The sequence below is a fragment of the Prionailurus viverrinus genome, chromosome A1, assembly GCF_022837055.1.
Source record: "Prionailurus viverrinus isolate Anna chromosome A1, UM_Priviv_1.0, whole genome shotgun sequence".
Lineage (NCBI taxonomy): Eukaryota > Metazoa > Chordata > Mammalia > Carnivora > Felidae > Prionailurus > Prionailurus viverrinus.
This window is the reverse complement of record NC_062561.1, coordinates 109,938,214-109,956,166: the sequence shown is the minus strand read 5'-3', so window position 1 is coordinate 109,956,166 and position 17,953 is coordinate 109,938,214. Positions and strand designations below refer to the sequence as shown.

Sequence of the window (17,953 nt, the reverse complement as noted above, 5' to 3'; positions counted from 1 at the left end):
CAGGCACAGGGCTGAGCAACATTCCATGACCTTCAGAGGCCCCCAAGTCTTCAGCCTTCTGGAGGTACTGCTCCATCAAAAGCAAAGTCATACATGTGCCCTCCAGCCCTTGTGAAAAGCCATCTCCAACATTCATAAGGGTTCTCCAGGAAGGGAGAATGCCTTTGTTTACTGGGGTGTAGAAAGCTCCTTTTCACAGCACACGCTTGTCCATTTTGCCCGAGTATGGACGCAGCAACATTTAATGTTGGCTAGCCGACACAGTGACACACTCACTGTGGCTTGTCATGGGCCAAACCGGACAGCAGACAGTCATGCTTTCTCCTGGTCCGTCCAGGCAGGTCAGTCTCTGCTGACTCTTCATTTCTCCTGCCAGTCAGCTGGTCAGTCAACACATGCTTTCCTGAGGACACGTTTGGAGAAAGCACTGGAACCTTTCACACCTGGCTGAGGTCCTATCTAAGTTGAGGTCCTTTGTGGACCTACCTTTTAAGAGAGCAAATGGCACCCACCTATTGTTAACAGCCCTTTCCCCTTGTTCTGTGGCTGGCTGGCCCTTGTCACTGGACCCCCAATCTCTCAGCAGGGCTTAGAGGGCACAGATCAACAAGGTAATGGGGAGCAGAGATCTCCTTGGAAGGACAGAACCAGACAGAAATGACCACAGCGCTGCTCAGGAAAGCAACATCCCTCCCTCCTTCCTCCCTATGGGGCACCCAAGACTTCCTGTGGAAATTGTCTCATTGCCAAGACCATCTCAGGGAAAGTGTGCACACTGCTGAGACGATCTGAATACATCATCCATCCATCCATCCACTGCCCATCCATCTCCATCCACACCACAATGGTTCACAGGGCATCTGCTATGCTCAGCCAAGGCTGGAACCTGGGGCTACTGGAGTGAACAGGATAGAGCACCCACTGGGCCACCCTGTTCTCTTGACTCATGCCCTACTTTCCTTACGTAAATATACCTATAACTCAGCACTTGCTGAGTCCAAACCACAGAGACACATTCCTGTTATCTTATAGCTTGAGCTACACTGACTTTCTGAAACGTGACCTCAAATGGAGCCCAGTACAGACACTCTGAAAACCAGGTCTTCTTATGTCAAATTTTTTGGTGAGGATGAGGGTTTGGCTCCATGTCTTAAAGACACTATTTGGACTGGGCAGAAGACCAGCAATGGGTCCAGCCTTGGGCAACAGAAGGAGCAGACAATAACGTATTGGTCTGGAGCTTCACTAAACTGCTACCATGGTTGCCGGCCCCCATAGGGGGACCCCCATCTCTGTCCTGAGCTTTATTCCCAGGGCAGCCCCTGGAGTTGGGATTCCCAGGATGAGTCATGATGGCCACCAGGGGCTGTGCTCAGAGCACAGGCTCCACTGTTGCAGCATTTGGAGTTTCCCTGGCTCTCTCCCAGACTCGAGGTCGCAAAAGCAAGAATTTAGGTGACACTACCCACCCAGACTCCAGGCATTACTTTGGTCTAAAAAGGCCAGGGAGGGTCCTGGACTCTGTCTCACCATTCCAAACATCCAACCTTCCTGGCTCAGATCCAGGCCCAACCCACAATCATCCCTGGCCTGAGCTGCAAGCTCTGGTGAGGGAAGGAAGTGGCTGACCCTCACAGCCAGCATTCCTCTGTGATGACTACAGTCTGCTCAATGCCCAACCACCCCATCCAGAGGGCAGTTCTCAGGGGGACTCCCCCCACCACAAAGGGGCTTAGGCCTCTCCTACAGAGTGAGAACTCCTTTACCTGGGGACATCAACAGGACCTGACAGGGGTAGGGAGCCAGGAGAGATGGGCCCAGAGATCCCCTGGGAACAGGTCAGACGGCCACAAGGCCCGCCCTAGATACCTCTCACTCCATTTCTTCACTCACACAAAAAGCACCAAGACCCTCCCTGTGCTTAATCTTGTTCTAGACCTTGGAGATCCAGCAGGTTGCACTAGGCAGGCAGGGCTGCACCCTCCAGTCATGTAGGAAAAATCCTCCAATAAATAAATAAATTAAGTCCACAAAGGGGATAATTTCAGCAATGATAAGAGCTATGATGACAATAAAACGAGACGTGATATACAATGAGTGATACTATTGGGGAGCTCAGCCGTTTGAGGGGGCCTCCGGATTCCTCAGCCTCCACCTGCCTGTGCACAGTCCCTCCCACCCCTGCATGTACAGCCCCTCACATACCCCCACTCCACCCCTTCTGTGGGAACCCACCTGGGTGGGGGCTGGGGCAGGTGCATTCAGGTGGGGCTTTTCCGGGACCGGTTTTCCCCAGCTCCTCTTGGAACTTCCAGAGGGCTACTGACCCGCGATACTGGACGGGCGCCCGTCCCCCGCCCCACGCCGCCGCGCGAACCTCAGCGTTCCCGGCGCGGTTCCCGGAAACTCCTCGGTTTCCCTCTGGCCGCGGAGTTTGCAAGAAACCGAAACCCAGGCCCCGCCCCTCTGGCGCAGCCCCGCAGAACTCTGCGTGGGGGCTGGGGCCCGCGCGGGTGGGCCGGTCCCAATTGGGCGGCCCGGCCGGCCCCTCCCCCACCCGCAAAGCCTGGCGAGTAGCCCCTGCCCAGCTGCTGAGCACACCCACGCCTCCCACTGGAAAGCTTCGAGTGCAACTGGAATCGCTGGGGCTGCATCCGTCCGCGGAGTGCCCCAGCGGGGGTGCGCAACGCGGCCTTCCCCTGCAGCAGCATAGAGGTGGGCGCCATTTCTGTGCGCCTACTGTGTACTCGCCAACCAGAGGGGCGAGAAGGAAGGGCTGGGGCGTTTACAAAGAGCTCTGCCCCCGCGAGTGTTACTAGCTTCAACGCCGGGTGGGGGAGGGAGTGATAATGGACACAGAGCAGTTCAGCAGCTTGCCGGAGCTCACACAGCCTGGAGCTGCGGAGCCGGCTGAAAACCCTTAGCCCGCAGCTGGAGGCTGGGCAAGGGAGGAGAAGGAAGTGCCTTGGGCTGCGGCAGGTGAGCCGCCTGGCATCGGCAGGGCAGCCAGCTGGGGAGGGGGTGGGGCGGTCCCAGGCAGCCACCCGGGCGGCACGGCTGGAAGGCTTTGCGTTTCTCCGCCCTCCCTCCCTTTCCAGGAAGCCGGCCAGCCTGGAGCCAGCCGTTTACCCCGACTCACCCCCAGCCGGGCCGAGCAGGAATGTGGAAGTTAGCCTGTAGGGCTTGTGCCCTCTCCCCTGCACGCACGCACACACACACCCTATATTAGGCTGGGGCAGCGAGAGCGTGGGTCACCTGGAGGCGAGGGGCTCCAGATCAGGACTCGGCTTCCCTAGGGCGAAATAGGGGTGCTGATGCCGCTAGAAAAGCCTACGACCCTGCCAGGGGCAATCTAGGCGAAAGACAGTGGGCCCAGGCGGTACTGCGGGACCCATTCGTGTGGGGGGCGGGGAGGTTGCTGTTCCCATGCAGAGTCACTGTGGGACGTGGCCTCCAGGCCTGGCCTCAGAGCACCCTCCCCACCCCCGGCCCCGTCCCGGGCCCCACGGGGGCGGATGGGGAGCTGAGGCCTCTTTCCTCCCAACCCAGTGTTTATAAGAAATGAAACTGCACAGGGCATCAGCGGCAGCCCACACTGACACCCGCTCCTCCTCCGAGGTTCCGGAAGAGTCCACAGCGCCGGAGCGATTCCTGGCCCACTCTTCCATCGCAGGACCCCCTAGCTGCAGCCAGCTGCAGCCTCCCACTCTGTATTTATGATTTTTGTAAGAGCACAACGCTTATTCTGCTGTGTCATGCAGCCTTTTTGCCAGATCCGTGAGAGGGGAGGGGCTAGTCTTGAGCCAAACCTGGAGTTGGCCCAGAGCAGGAGTGCAAATTCATATTTGTTGAATGAATTCAGAAATTCTTTCTTCCAACTAGGCTCCTTTCAGGATGGGTGATGATGGCTGGATTCTACAAGCGTATGGATGCTTTCTGATGATTTTATGCCTGACTTGTGCTCTGCACTTCACAGTTTAGAACTGCCTGCCTCCCAGGTTTGCTGTGAAAATAGAGATGATAGCTGAAAGAGATTCTGAGCATCTCAGAAAGTCCTCCCTTTGCATCTGGAAGGCTGGAATGGAAGGCATGCTTGAGGTTCATTTGCTCTGGGGACTCTGGTTTTCTCCCTGGGTAGCATGCCCCACTGGGGCCCTGGATTCCCCTAGTCTCAAAAACCTGGCTAAAGCCTGACTGGGTCTGACTGGGTCCTGAGCTTTAGAACTAACTGGAACAACCCCCTTGCCTTCCCCCCTCTGCCCCAGGTGGTGAACATTGTGTTTCTGAGAGCCTAAGGGAGAGGGCTAAGGACAGGATTGGTCAAGGGGAAGAGCCTCCTACAGGGGTAATCTTGCCGCCTCCGCCTCTGTCGCTATTGCAGAAATCACCTCAAAGGAGGCCCTGCCAGCCTAGAAAATTCCAGGGCCTAATACAGTGAAATTTACCCTTATTAAGTAATGGTATAGATGGGAGGCATTCTGTGAGTGAGACCAGAGCTAACCCCCAGCTAACACCATGTGCAGGTGTGAGGAACCTATTCAGGTCACTTGCAGAAAAATGCAGACTTGGTTTCCTAAAGGTGATAAGTGCAGAAAAGGCAACAGGAAAGTTAAGGGCCAGGGGATTCTGAGGAGGGGAAGGACTTTCATTTGGTAGCTTTGGTAGTACTTCATAGAGGACCAGATATTTGCTCTGAGCCTTAAAATGGAGACTGACACTGAAGTGTGTTAGGTGGGGAGGGGAAGGGGGAGAAATGAGATGGAGGAGGGAGGAGAGAGTGTTGTGAAATATCAGAGTAAGAGAGAGATGAGGAGCAAATGGAAGAAGCAGAGACATGAGAAAACTACAGAATAGAAATGCAGTGAAAAGTTCATGCATTATTGTTAATACGTGTCATTTGACTAATGTTTTACAATTAAGAAAGTTTGATAGTATATCTAATTTCCTCTTCATAATAATTGCACATGGACAGAATGTCTCTTTTTTGTTTTTTAAGTTTACATTTTTGAGACAGAGCATGCTTGAGTAGGAGAGGGGCAGAGAGAGAGGAAGAGAATCCCAAGCAGGCTCTGCACTGTCAGCAAGGAGCCTGATGAGTGGCTCTGTCCCCCAAACCATGAGATCATGACTAGAACTGAAATCAAGAGTCAGTCCCTTAAGGAACTAAGCCACCCAGGTGCCCCAGAGTATCTTTTTTACAGATGAGAAACCTGAGGCCCAAAGAGGGATGGTAACTTACCTAGGGTCACACCAGTGGCAAAAGCACAGGAACCCAGGCTTTCAGACCCAAATCTTATATTCTTCCCACTGACCTCTCGTTACTGCCAAGGATAGGAGAGCTGTGGGAGATAAGGCTGGAATAGGACCCCTGGGACCAGAGAGAGCAGCAACTCGAATGTGGGGCTGAAGAGTCTGGGGAAGCTCAGAAGCTCCTGGTGGACATGAATGTTGGGAGGTCAACAAAATTAGGTGGATCATTGTAGTGCAGAGTTGCCTAGAGGGGCAGGCCTGACAGGGAGGGAGACCCAAGGGGAAGCTGTGGTAACAACAGTCTGGTCCTGGAATGTGAAAACACGTAGATGCAAGGAAGGAAGACCCAGAGGACCAGGTGAGGCAAAGAGGGGAGGAGGACAGGAAAGCCTTCTCCTGGGAAGGAGCTGGAATTAAGAAGAGAGAAAGCCTGGGGGCAGTGTAGATATGGGAGGCCAAGAGTTCTGTTTGTGTATGTGTTAATCTGTGGTGGACTGGATTGTAGTGGAGTGCCCAGAAGGTTGTATTTGGAGGTCACCTGCCCAGAGGGGATGGCTGGAATGACAGAAGATGAGTATTTTGAGTCAAAGAGGAGAAAAGGGCTAGCCCTGAATTACTAAGAAAAACCTAGGGAAGACTCTGTTTTGCTTAGCATCATAGGGAATGTGTGATACATTCTAGAATGGTACTCAAAGAGTAGTTACAACAAAAACTTGGGGTACTTAAATGGTATAGTTTTACTTCACTGATTTGTAGTATAGCACCCGCAATCATGATAAGCAGATTCTTACAGGCTTCAAGATAAAAGTTTAAAAAAAAGTCAAAGAGCCCTTCAAAGATGTAAAGGACAATTTCATCAGTAAATTCTAAACACTGGGGAATTTCTCCTAAGCAAAAAAATTATTGATGTGGGCAGAGATTTAATTATACAGTGTTGTTTGTATTAGGAAAATATGGAGGGACACCTGTGGGGCTCATTCGGTTGAGTGTCCAACTCTTAATTTCGGCTCAGATCATGATCTCATGGTTCATGATTTTGAGCCCTGCATTAGGCTCCATGCTGACCATGCAGAGCCTGCTTAGGATTCTCTCTCTCTCTCTCTCTCTCTCTCTCTCAAAATGAATCAAATTTAAAAAGTTTAAAAAAAAAGGAAAAAATGGAAATAACCTAAATGTCCTCTATTAGGAGATTAATGGATAAATTTTTATTTATCCTTATTAGAAAATAATATATACCCACTACAAATTATATTGCAGAAGTACATTTCATGACATGGAAAGATATAGATCCACATACACCTGATTATCTGTGAATTAAAATAAAATTTTTTAAAGCACTTTTTACAGTTTCCTAATACCTTTAAAAGGGTCATTTTGGTAAATTTCAGACCCAACATGAGATGCAAACTTCCTTTCCCTGATCTCATTTTGAATTTTCCAGTGGCCATATCAGGTTCTTAGGGACAGGACAAACATCTGCACAGAAAACAGACTTCACAAGTCAGGAGCCACTTGCTTTCAGCTCTTCTTGTTCAGCTCTTGATCTCTGTAGTGGTTTCCCACTCCATCTGTCACTTAAAGCACCCCAACCCTTCTTCCCCTTCCCCAGCTTCAGCATCTTCCATTTTTCCATTTTGCTTAATACCAGCTAGGCTCATTCTTCCGAGCTCCTTCTGCCTCTTTGCCTCTCCCACCTGCTGCACCCACCACTATCTGGGAGATGGCTCTGACCCATTCTTATTGGTCTCTTGGGAACCAAGCTTGGTGTTAGTCACAGCATGAGATTCTGGTGCACCAGAATTGGATCAAGCCAACCTTTCCTCTGTAGGAGGGAGGCAGGAGAGTGACTGATGGGTGCAATACTACATCAATGTCTATTTATAGCTTGCACCACCGCAACTCGGTGCTGCTGTGGAGGGGGAGCTGGGTGAGAGTGACACAACTAGCCCTGCCAGGACAAGCAATTTACTTCTGAGTCAGCAGCTTTGGGGAGGTGAAGGAAGGAATCTGCTGGGCCAGAGTTCTGGATGGAAAACTCAGCTCAGCCTCTAGGAGTACAAGTGGGGCAAGGTCTACTTGAAAGCACAAGAGTTAAGAAGCTGCCTTTCCCAAGGGACTGGGACCTGGGCTCCCCAACTCTTTGGCCAGATCATGGCTTTGGCCATCCCTAAGCAATTCCACGCCCCCCCCCTCCGCCCCCCCACTGCCTAGAACCTGTCTGGTCCAAGTGGAGACAACATCAATGCTACTACTAAGGAGCTCCCATGTAAGGGCCATGTGAGGCTGTGGAGGTGGCTGAAGGCAGGAGTGCAAGGAGGAAAAGGCTCCCTGAGCCCTTCTCCAAATCAGCAGTCCGAGTTTCTCTGAAACACTTCTTTATCCTAAGGTCAGCTGTAGGGCAGTCCCAAGGATGTAGACCCAGAACAGGGAGAGGTGCCTCTCTGTCACAGTTAGGTTCTGGGTAGGGACCTCAAAAGCAGCATCTGCTGCCCAGGTGGGGGGCATGGTGCTTTACAGACATCATTTCTATGTCACCGTAAACCAGCAAAATAGGGTTTCTTGTTATTTTCTAGTTGAGGAGATTGAGGTTTCCAGCCGTGCCAACAGCAGCAGCCAAACTGGGATTTCCTCTCCTTCGGTGGCCCCAGGCAGCACCCCAGGCAGAGTAGGCTTTCCCTTAATTCCCCAAGGCAGGTGAGTGACCAGGACGTGGGTCACCCCTCAAGAAGGCGTAGTATGAGGGACGAAACCCTTCCTTCATTAGCAGGCTTGAGGAACCAGGCTAGTTTACGGGGATTCAATCCCAGTGTGTCCACTCTGAAGAGGACGGCAGGTGTCCGGGTGACCTCCTCACCTGGTTTCAAAAGATAGACGTTCCCAGGGAGAGGAGGGTGAGGAGATGGCCACAGGAGCCAGCAGTCTGGAAGAATGCGGAGTGAGGGGAGCAACTGCGGGCCGGGGGCGTTCGGCTTTCCTGGACAGCTTTCTCCCGGGCGAACCGGTGTGGGGGGGGGGGGGGAGTGGGAGCGGACAGGGCGGGCCCGCGGTCGCCCCAGGGCGGCGGCGCCGGGCCGGAGGGGGTGGGGAGGAGCAGCCGCCCTGTACTTCCCCTTCGCCGCTAGCTCTACAACAGCCTGATTTCCCCGAAATGATGGGGCGGCGCTGGCCAATAGGCGCCCTCGCGGCTCTTTAGGAGGCGGGGCTGGGCTTGGGTTGGGGGAATCCCGCTAAGTGTTTAGATTTCTCGCCGGCGCCGCTGCCCGGGCAGAGCGCGCCACTCCTTCGTCGAGGCAGGACGTGCGTCCAAGCCCGACCGAGCAGAGGCCAGTGGGAGCAGTGCCAAGCCAAAGCCAGCCGAGCCCAACGGCCCCTCGACCCGGGCATCCTCTGCCTTCCCGCCGCTCCCCTCCGGAATTGCGCTCCCCGCGCCGGCACAGCTGCCCCAGCCGCGCCGGGACCTTCGGGCGCCGCTGCTGGATCGCGCCCGTTGCAGAGGTGAGCCCGCCTTCGCTGCGGGGGGGGGGGAACCGGTGGCGTCGAACAAAGACGCGCGGGGCTCCAGGAAGTGGGGGCCGGCAACCCCAGCCGGGAGAGTCGCGGGCGCGCAGCGTTGCCTGGCCCCCGCGCGGGCTCGTGAGGGCGCTGGAGGAGCGGCGAGCGGCAGCGCGGGGAGGGCGGGCCGCGGCGTGGACCGCCCACGAGCCGAGGTTGCCGGCGCCCGGCCGCTGTCGCAGATCTGTGTGCGCGGAGCCGCCGGGGCCTCTGGGTGGCTCGGTAGGTTTGTCGCGCGCATCCACGAGCGCTGCTGGGGACTGGAGTGTACGTCCGCGCGTGGGCGCCCTGTGCTCCCCACGCGGGCTTTTGGCGGTCCCAGCTCCGCACCCGGGCCTCAGATTTTAGGCTGTACGTGCAGGTGTTGGGGGGTTGGGGCTTGCTGCCCTGGTTGGCTGGCAGACCTGCTGGGGCTACGGGAAGAGGCGCCACAGGTGTTCCTTCGGCTTCTTCGCGGAGGCGGGGAGCCAGGCAGGAGGGGCAGAGCCTTCCCGGCCTCTGCACTGTGGCTGTCTGAGAGCGCGTAGAATAGATGGGATGGGGGGTGGGGGTAGAATGCTGGGTGACTGCTTGCCATTAGGGAAGGTGCATAGCTAGTGGCAGCAACTCTAGTAGGGAAATTTCTTGGCGTCAACCAAAAGAAGCCTCTCCCTTCCACAAGGATTTGAATTTGAGGAGGAAAGTCTTGGTATTAAGATATCTTTGTATTGTATCTGTTTTTCCTTCACATAAATCCTGAAACCATCACTTGCATGCCTGTCTTCTCCCAAGTGTTTAGAGGAATGTGGGGGAAGGGGCTGAAGTGTTTTTGCCCAAGACGCTGAAAATATTTGGAGGGCAGTTTTATTCCAGTGAAAGCCCCCTCCCCCGTGATTGTGGTGCCTGGTGCTTGGCTCAAGGCTGGGGAAAGTAACTGACTGACCTGGGGGTGGGGAGATTGGGCAGGGTAGTGCCTCGGGGCTGCTCAACAGACTCCAAACAGGACCCTCTGTTTTCTCTTTACAGCCAACATGCCCATCACTCGGATGCGCATGAGACCCTGGCTAGAGATGCAGATTAATTCCAACCAAATCCCAGGGCTGATCTGGATTAATAAAGTGAGTGTAACTTTTTGGGTTTTTCTGCTACTATCTTAACACATGTTCTTTGGGGGACCAAAGCTTCAGATGCAGCTCAAAAAGGGAAGTGATGGGGAGGAGGCATATGTGCTTCCCAGTCGGTCCTGCATGGAGGGAGTATACAAGGGCCAGTCTTGGGTCCCACTTGCCCGACTTGTGCCTTCCTCCCTTCTTTGATATGGACACGACAGACACCCACGTGAGGGCAATGATGGTTTCCAGCACGAGGACTCTCAGCATCTGCAGAGCCATCTGGTCTCTTCTGAGACCCGTATAAACACCCAGCATTCTGCAGGGTTCCAGTCAGAGAGACAGGAGACAGAGAAGTGGGCACTGCTGGCAACAAGACGGCTGTTTCAGCAAGGGACCCAAGAATTAACTTTGCACCATTTGCCCAGGCCCAAAAAACCTCATGCTTGTGCACAAAGAGTAACACAGACTCTGTAGACTTAATAGTAATAATAAAAATAATGATGGCTCATGCTTATTGCACACTCCCTATAAGCGAGTGTGACACCATGCTAACAATGTGACTTACATTGTGTCCTTTAATCCTCACAGTAGCCCTGTGAAGTAGATACTATTAATATCTCCATTTTCAGATGAGGAAACTGAGGCACTGAGAGATAGATAATGAGATCGTACAAAAAAGTGATAAAGCTAAGATTTGAATCCGAGAAGTCTGACTCAAAAATGTATACTGTTAACCACCAGTAATGATAACAGTGAGACTTAGTCCTTATATTTGTCATTGTGATTGCTCATTTCACAGAAGAGAAACCAGTGAGGGACCAAGAGGTACAGTGACAGTGCCAGGGTCACACACATAGTTAGCATCCAAGTCTGGCCCAGGGCTCCCTTAGGTATATGGCCAGGATCTGCTGGGCAGGAGCCAGTGGTCCCAGGTGTCCCAAGCAGCCCCTATCTAACGGATGGAGTTCTCACCTCCATATTGGTGCTGAAAAGCACCAGAGAGCATCCTAAGGTGCTCTATATGGGTCCCAGCACATCTGTAACAGGCAGAGGGAGATCTCTGCTGATCTGATGTTGCCACAGTGCTTCAGAACCCAGAGCCCCTTCTGAGAGATCTAGAGTGGTAGAGTACTCTGTTTAAGCCATTCTCAGGATGGGTCAACCTAAACCAGATGTCAGGGTGAAAAGGGGAAGTCAGCCTTTTCCCAGACCAGGGTTGGTGGGGTTGTGGGGGGTGGTGCCGGGCAGACTCATACTAAAAGCCTATGGCCGCTGAGCTGACACAGCCTTGTATATTTGTGTATATGTGTGCCATTCAGGAGGAGATGATCTTCCAGATTCCATGGAAGCATGCTGCCAAGCATGGCTGGGACATCAACAAAGATGCCTGTCTGTTCCGAAGCTGGGCCATTCACACAGGTGTGTGCCCTGGTCTCCAGGCCTGGGGGGGCTGGGGCAGGGAGGAGACAAGGGGAGTCACTTCTGTTAACACAGAGGCCCTTCATTGGGGTGTCTGAATTCCCTGAGATGGTGTACAGAATTTGGGAGTGAGCACGGGGCTGACTTGTACTTTTGGTGGAAAAGTTCATCGTTTCAGCAAGTTCTTAAAGGAACTTGTGAAGTCAGTATCTTAGAAACTGTGGTTTCACAGAGTTTGTGGCTGGATTAAAGTTCTCCTTGGCAAAAGCAGTTGTGAACCTGGATAATGAAAGAGACCCAGGCCTTCCATTTTCTTGATGTTTACCAAGGTCCTGGCCAAAGGCCCATCTGGTTGGCAGCCTCCTTTTATCCTTGAGTGTTGGGGTTCTTGGTCCATCTCATATCAGTCAGCACATCAGCACACTTATCAGTAACTGTTCTTTGATGCCTACTTTTTGCCCACTCCTGTGTTTAGAAATATCACATAAACCCTAGTCCCTACTCTCTGGCTGCTGACAGACCAAGCAGGGAGACTGGGCCTGGTCTAGGACCAATATAGCACTTTTGGACATATGGGCCCTCTAGTGCTTCTGGCTGGGTCCTTCAGGAAGGACCTGTGGGATGTGTTTAAGCCAAGCCTGGGCATTTGAGAGCCCCCAGGGCCTGCAGAGGGTCACCCAGGAACACCTGCTATTTGGCCAGTTTGGATCTCTGGCAGCATGAGAGCTTAGGGGTACTGTCTCCTTCCTCCTTCCAGGCCAGGGGTCGGCTGAGGATCCCCACGTATGGCCCTGACAGTCCTCTTCACTCTTGTGCCCACTAGGCCGATACAAAGCAGGGGAAAAGGAGCCGGATCCCAAGACATGGAAGGCTAACTTTCGCTGTGCCATGAACTCCCTGCCAGACATTGAGGAAGTGAAGGACCAGAGCAGGAACAAAGGCAGCTCAGCTGTGCGGGTGTACCGGATGCTCCCACCCCTCACCAAGAACCAGAGGAAAGGTATCCGAGGGCTTTGGGTCATCAGAAAGCTCTCAGGGAGGGTGGGAGGGAGGAAGAGGGGCAACTGGGGCTGGTATGCCTATACCAAGACTGACAGCCTATCTGCCTCACAGAGAGAAAGTCCAAGTCCAGCCGAGATGCTAAGACCAAGGCCAAGAGGAAGGTGAGTGTGGGCCTAAGCTGCTAGTCTTTGGTCACCCGGGATTCAGAGTGGACAATGGAAGAAGTGCCATAGCAAGCTTGGGCCTAAGCTGCTTTCTCCTGTTGCAGTCATGTGGTGACTCCAGTCCTGATACCTTCTCCGATGGACTCAGCAGCTCGACCCTGCCTGATGACCACAGCAGCTACACAGCTCAGGGCTACATTGGGCAGGACTTAGAGGTTGAGCGGGCCCTTACTCCAGGTGAGGTGGGCCCAGTCTGGCAGGGGACCAAACAGGTCATTGGGATGGCTCCTTCTCTTGGCTGTAGGATGCATTGTGCTTGTGGGTGGTAGCCTATTGGAGCAGGCTGCAGGGTTGGGGGTGCTGGGTATCTTGCAAACTAAGAGAGCACACAGTTCTAACGTGTGGTTTCTGCTGTCCTTCAGCCCTGTCACCGTGTACTGTTAGTAGCACTCTCCCTGAATGGCACATCCCAGTGGATATTGTGCCAGACAGCACCAGTGACCTGTACAACTTCCAGGTGTCACCTATGCCCTCCACCTCTGAAGGTTTGTGCTTCTGGGGCCTGCTTGCCTGACTGTTTGGGTCCTGGGAAGGATGTCCTGAGGGCAGGAAGATGCTCAGAACTCCACCTGGCATTGAGTTGCCTGTGCTGTGCTAGAGAAAAGAGGGAATGGGGGCTGGGGGCTGCATTTTGGTCTAACATTGCTAGTTTTCCTGGCTCTTCTGCAGCCCAGTCTCTGAGGGTGAGGAAGGAAGCAAGGGGGTGGGAAGAGGTGTGGCTTCAGGGTTTGGGAGGCTGAGTCACTAGGACAATGACCTGTTCTGGAATCTCCATGGCAGGCAGATGTCTGCTGGGAGGTCAGTGTGTGGGGACATGTGAAGGGGCAGGGGGATCTGGCAGTGCTGGAATTGCTGGGGAAAGCCTGGCTGACTGCCAGCCAACCTCTCTGCTCTTCCCCATCCACAGCCACAACAGATGAGGACGAGGAAGGGAAATTAACTGAGGACATCATGAAGGTAAGGCCCATTCCACCCTGGGCACTCTTTTGAAGTGGCTGCTTCTGAGGAGAGAGAAAACCACTTAGAGCTCACAAATCGGAGGGTAGGCAGCTGCTACTGTGACCTGGTTGCCTCCATAGTCCTACAGGTGCCACATCCATGTGGCTGGGGACCACTGCCCTCCTGGGCTTGTGGGAAAGACACTGTGGAAGTGAGGATGGGAGGGAGGCCTGATTTCTGACAGGTTGTACTGGAGCAGGCTTTAGAGCCTCAAACAGCTCTGAGTCAGCTGTCATTAGCACTGGGTCCCTGGCCTGTGTCTTCCGCCCCAGCATGCCCCAGGCCTGCTGCCCTGTTAGTTAGGGAAATGCACATCAGGTTTTAATAATCACCCTTTGGGATCTGTAATTTGATGGGGTTTTTCCTTTTTCTTTTTTTTTTAAAGCACATTATTTAAGCAGGTTTTTTTTCCCCCCTGCTTCAATTTTAAAAGTGAATATAAAAAGTTTTGCAGTAGTGTACCCAGGCTTTGTTTCATCAGCATAGACGACCTGAGACATAGCCATAGCTCTATCTCTAGCTTTTCTAGACCTCTTTTTCTTGAATCACTATGCTAATCATTGCTTTAAGCCACATTCTCAGTTGGTATGTCCTTACCCAGTTGAGAGGGAAAGTCTTAGAGATTCTGTGCCAGAGGGTAGATGTGGGAGTGTGAGTCCAGGGCAGACCCTCACCTCCCAGGTCCCTGTCCTGTCTTCATTCCACATCTGCATCCATCTGAGAATGTGAAAATGGCCAAGGGTATGATCCTGGCAGGGAAGCTTCAGCTCTCTGAAGGCAGGGCCACAGAATGAGTCTGCCCTGGAAGTAAGCCAATGGCATTTTGCTCCTTTGTCCCCAGCTCTTGGAGCAGACGGGATGGCAGCCAACAAATGTGGATGGGAAGGGGTACCTGCTCAATGAACCCGGGGCCCAGCCCCCGTCTTTCTATGGAGATTTCAGCTGCAAGGAGGAGCCAGAAGTTGACCGCCCTGGGGGTAAGAAGTCTCTGGATCCACTAGATTTCTCAGAGAAGGGAGAACCATGCAGGGGGTGGGAGAGGGCTGGAGGGCTGGGCTGGGGAGCAGCAGAGGCAGAGCACCTTTCTTAAACTCTTCTTGGTACAGACAGCTTGTGAGTTGGCTGTTGCTCCCATGCACGCAGTTTGCTTAAAGATGAGGGGGGGCCCTGTTGCTGTGGGTGGACGGTAGAGGCTGCTGTGTCTGGGCCTATGGGGATAGGGCTGGGGGGTGGGAGGAGAACACTGCACTCACCCTCCATCCTCATACAACTTTCTTCACATCTTCTAGGGTTTATCGGGCTGATAGCTTCAGATCTGAAGAACATGGACAACAGCTGGCTGGACAGCCTGTTGCCCCCAGTCAGGCTGCCCTCCATCCAGGCCATTCCTTGTGCACCGTAGCTGGGCCCCGGTCCCCTCTTACTCCCCTAAGCAAGCAGGACCTGTCATCATGGTAGCTGTGATGCAAAGAAACAGGACTCCTATGGGCTCCTTGACATGGCAAAGTATGACCCCCTTGCTGAGCAGGGATGGGGCCTCCCTCCTTGGGACAGTGGCCTCTTGGGGTCTGGCAGGCCGGGATCTGGGCTCATCTTGTGGGATAAAGCTGGCCCTGTCTCCTGGGAAGATGGGGTTCTGAGATTGATGTGTCAGGTGGAGGTCTCAGCTAGGAGTCAGCCTCCAGCTTTTCCCCCTAAGCCCAGCTGCCTGGAGAAGGTTCTGCTGTCACTGAGGTGGCCCGAGGGAACGGACCAACGAACTCAGAAAAGCACAGCACCAATCCCAGGGCTGGCTCTGCACTAAGAGACAATTGCACTAAGTGAATCCTATTCCCAAAGAACCCCCTCCCTTCCCAGCTGAGCCCTGGGGACTGTTCCAAAGCCAGTGAAATGTGAAGGAAAATGGGGCCCTGCAGGACAGTGCTCCCTCAGCCTCAGAGGAGCTCCACCCTGCTCGGGCTGAGGGGCTTGGGACAAAACTTGGCACTTTTTCTTGTGGACCTTGCCACGTTTCTGATCAGAGGTGTACACTAACGTTTCCCCCAAGCTCTCAGCCTTTGTTTATTTATATAGTGCCTTGCCCTGTGCCCACCTGCCCCCTCAGGCGGGCCCCAGCAGCCCTCAGCAGGCCCTGGGAGGGAAGTGTGAGTATCTTGGTGTGATTTTTAAAATTGGAAATGCCTTGTAATCACTAAGTCATGTGTGACCACATATGTACATGTATGTAAATATGTACATTTGTCTTTTTATAAAAAGTTCATTGTTTATAAGAGGTGTGGCCTTTTATTTGGATATAAATTGCAAATCATTTTACTTTTTGAATTTTTTTTTTTTTTCAACGTTTATTTATTTTTGGGACAGAGAGAGACAGAGCATGAACGGGCGAGGGGCAGAGAGAGAGGGAGACACAGAATTGGAAACAGGCTCCAGGCTCTGAGCCATCAGCCCAGAGCCCGACGCGGGGCTCGAACTCCCGGACCGTGAGATCGTGACCTGGCTGAAGTCGGACGCTTAACCGACTGCGCCACCCAGGCGCCCCTCATTTTACTTTTTGTAGAGATACTGTGATGGACTCATTCTTGGCATCCTGCCTGAACTTGACTTAGGGGTGAGCAGTGACATACACCAATGCAAAATCCTTTCAGTTATGTTCACAAAGAAGATGACAGGAAGAGGGGACAGTCATGGCAAAGGGACATGCTCATATAAATACATTCACTTGCCCTTGGCTTTATTGCTGGGCAGTGAGTTGAACTGGGGCTCGAAGGCCTGGGGAGTGTTAGGTTTTGAGTTCTGAGTAATGTGCCATATAGTATATGTCCTGGTAAACTCAAATGCAAGTGTACTCAGATGCTACTTCAGAAAGTTAACAATTGGTAGGTATAGAACAGTCATGGACGGTCACAACAGACCCCAGCCCAGAACAGGATACCAAGGCCTGTTGTACTGGGCACTACCTGTCTAGTTTCTGCAGTGATGAAAATGTTCTCTCCCTGTACTGTCCGATATAGTAGGCAGTGGCAAAGTCACATGTGCCAATTGAGCAACGTGGCCAGTGTGATGAAGGAACTGAATTTTGAATTAGTTAAAATGTAAGTAGCCACATGTGGTTAGTGGCTACTTTATTGGACAATACAGACAGATACTGGATTGGGGGCAGATCTGAGAGGGAGAGGTTGGAATGGCTGGAGGACACTAGGGATGGACTTGGGGCCACTTACCTGCCAATTCAAGAGTATTTTACTATTTTGATTGCCAACACTAACTATCAGTGCTGAATACCAGCTGTTCAGTGTATTGTAAAACAGGTCGATGCACAAATGTGTTAGGAAGAGCTTGGATGACTACATGGAACACTTTTCCTTCCTCCATGTCTCTTCAAGGTTCTGGCTGAGCTTATGCACACAAAATCTCTATAAGGAGTATATATGATCAGAACAATGTTTCCGAAAACCATGGGTTGAGAACTACTGCCATATGGCAATGCCTCCTTCAAATAAGGCCCAAGTCAAAGGAATGTCTGAAGGTGAAAGGTCTGGATTTGGGCTTTTCTCATCACCACACCCCCTCCAACCAGTCCCTGCCCTGGGGGATAAGCAGTACCTAGCAGTAAGGCTGGCCAAGGGAAACTAGCTGTTACCACTATCAACATCTAGGGAGTGAGGCCATGGCAGTAAGGGCGTTGCTCAGGGAAACCAAGCCCTGTGGGCACTTCTCCATACTCTTAGTCCCAGAAATTGCTTGGATTTAGATCCCCTCCCTGGGACCAGCCCTCTGGAAGGAGTGTGACAGGCCCTTTGTAGAGGAGGAAAGCTGAGTGAGAAAATGATGAAAAAACTAGAAAATAGGCCAAGATCAGTCTAACATGTTCTGCAAAGCTCAGGAAGTATTGTTGCCTGATCTTGGACATGCCCTGTGAGTAGCATGTGGCCTCCTACTCGGTGGGCCTTTGGCTTGTGGATGTCTAGAGAGACCCCAATCTCAAGCCCAGTGCATTAGAAGATCCACCTGGATTTTTCAAGGGTAGCCTCACCTGGGGACAGAGGAATGGATGACATGACTTTTCCCAGCTCCTCTGAGGCCCAGGAGTTGGGCTTACTGAGGAGAAGTGGATTAAGGTGGCTAGCCTGTGGCTTTCAACTGGGGCCTTGGCAAGGTCTTCAAGCAGGTGGCTCTTCTAGCTAAGGATGTCTGGTGTAGTGTGAAGCCTGGTACAGTGGACTAAGGAGCAATGGGAGGGAAGAGATGCAACCCGGAGCAAATAGCAGGGACTGCTTCTGACTTTTCTACTCTCCTCTCATCCTTCAACCTAATCTCTGACTTAGAGTAGGCAGTAGGTATGTTTAAGTCCCAGGCTGTGGAAATCTTGCAAGTTCTAATATGTGAAGTCAGTCCATCACTTAAAAGTTATCAAAA

The 17,953-nt window shown here is 52.6% G+C and overlaps 1 protein-coding gene across 1 annotated transcript; it reads left to right on the top strand.

Moving 5' to 3' along the window:
• The first annotated feature begins 8,524 nt into the window (after window positions 1-8,524).
• Window positions 8,525-15,807, top strand: IRF1 (interferon regulatory factor 1). Its single transcript, XM_047850212.1, has 10 exons — window positions 8,525-8,745; window positions 9,808-9,899; window positions 11,213-11,312; window positions 12,136-12,312; window positions 12,426-12,475; window positions 12,583-12,715; window positions 12,901-13,023; window positions 13,446-13,495; window positions 14,379-14,514; window positions 14,827-15,807. The coding sequence occupies exons 2-10, from the start codon at window positions 9,813-9,815 to the stop codon at window positions 14,937-14,939; spliced, it is 969 nt and encodes a 322-aa protein (XP_047706168.1). The 5' UTR covers window positions 8,525-8,745; window positions 9,808-9,812; the 3' UTR covers window positions 14,940-15,807.
• Window positions 15,808-17,953: the final 2,146 nt, after the last annotated feature.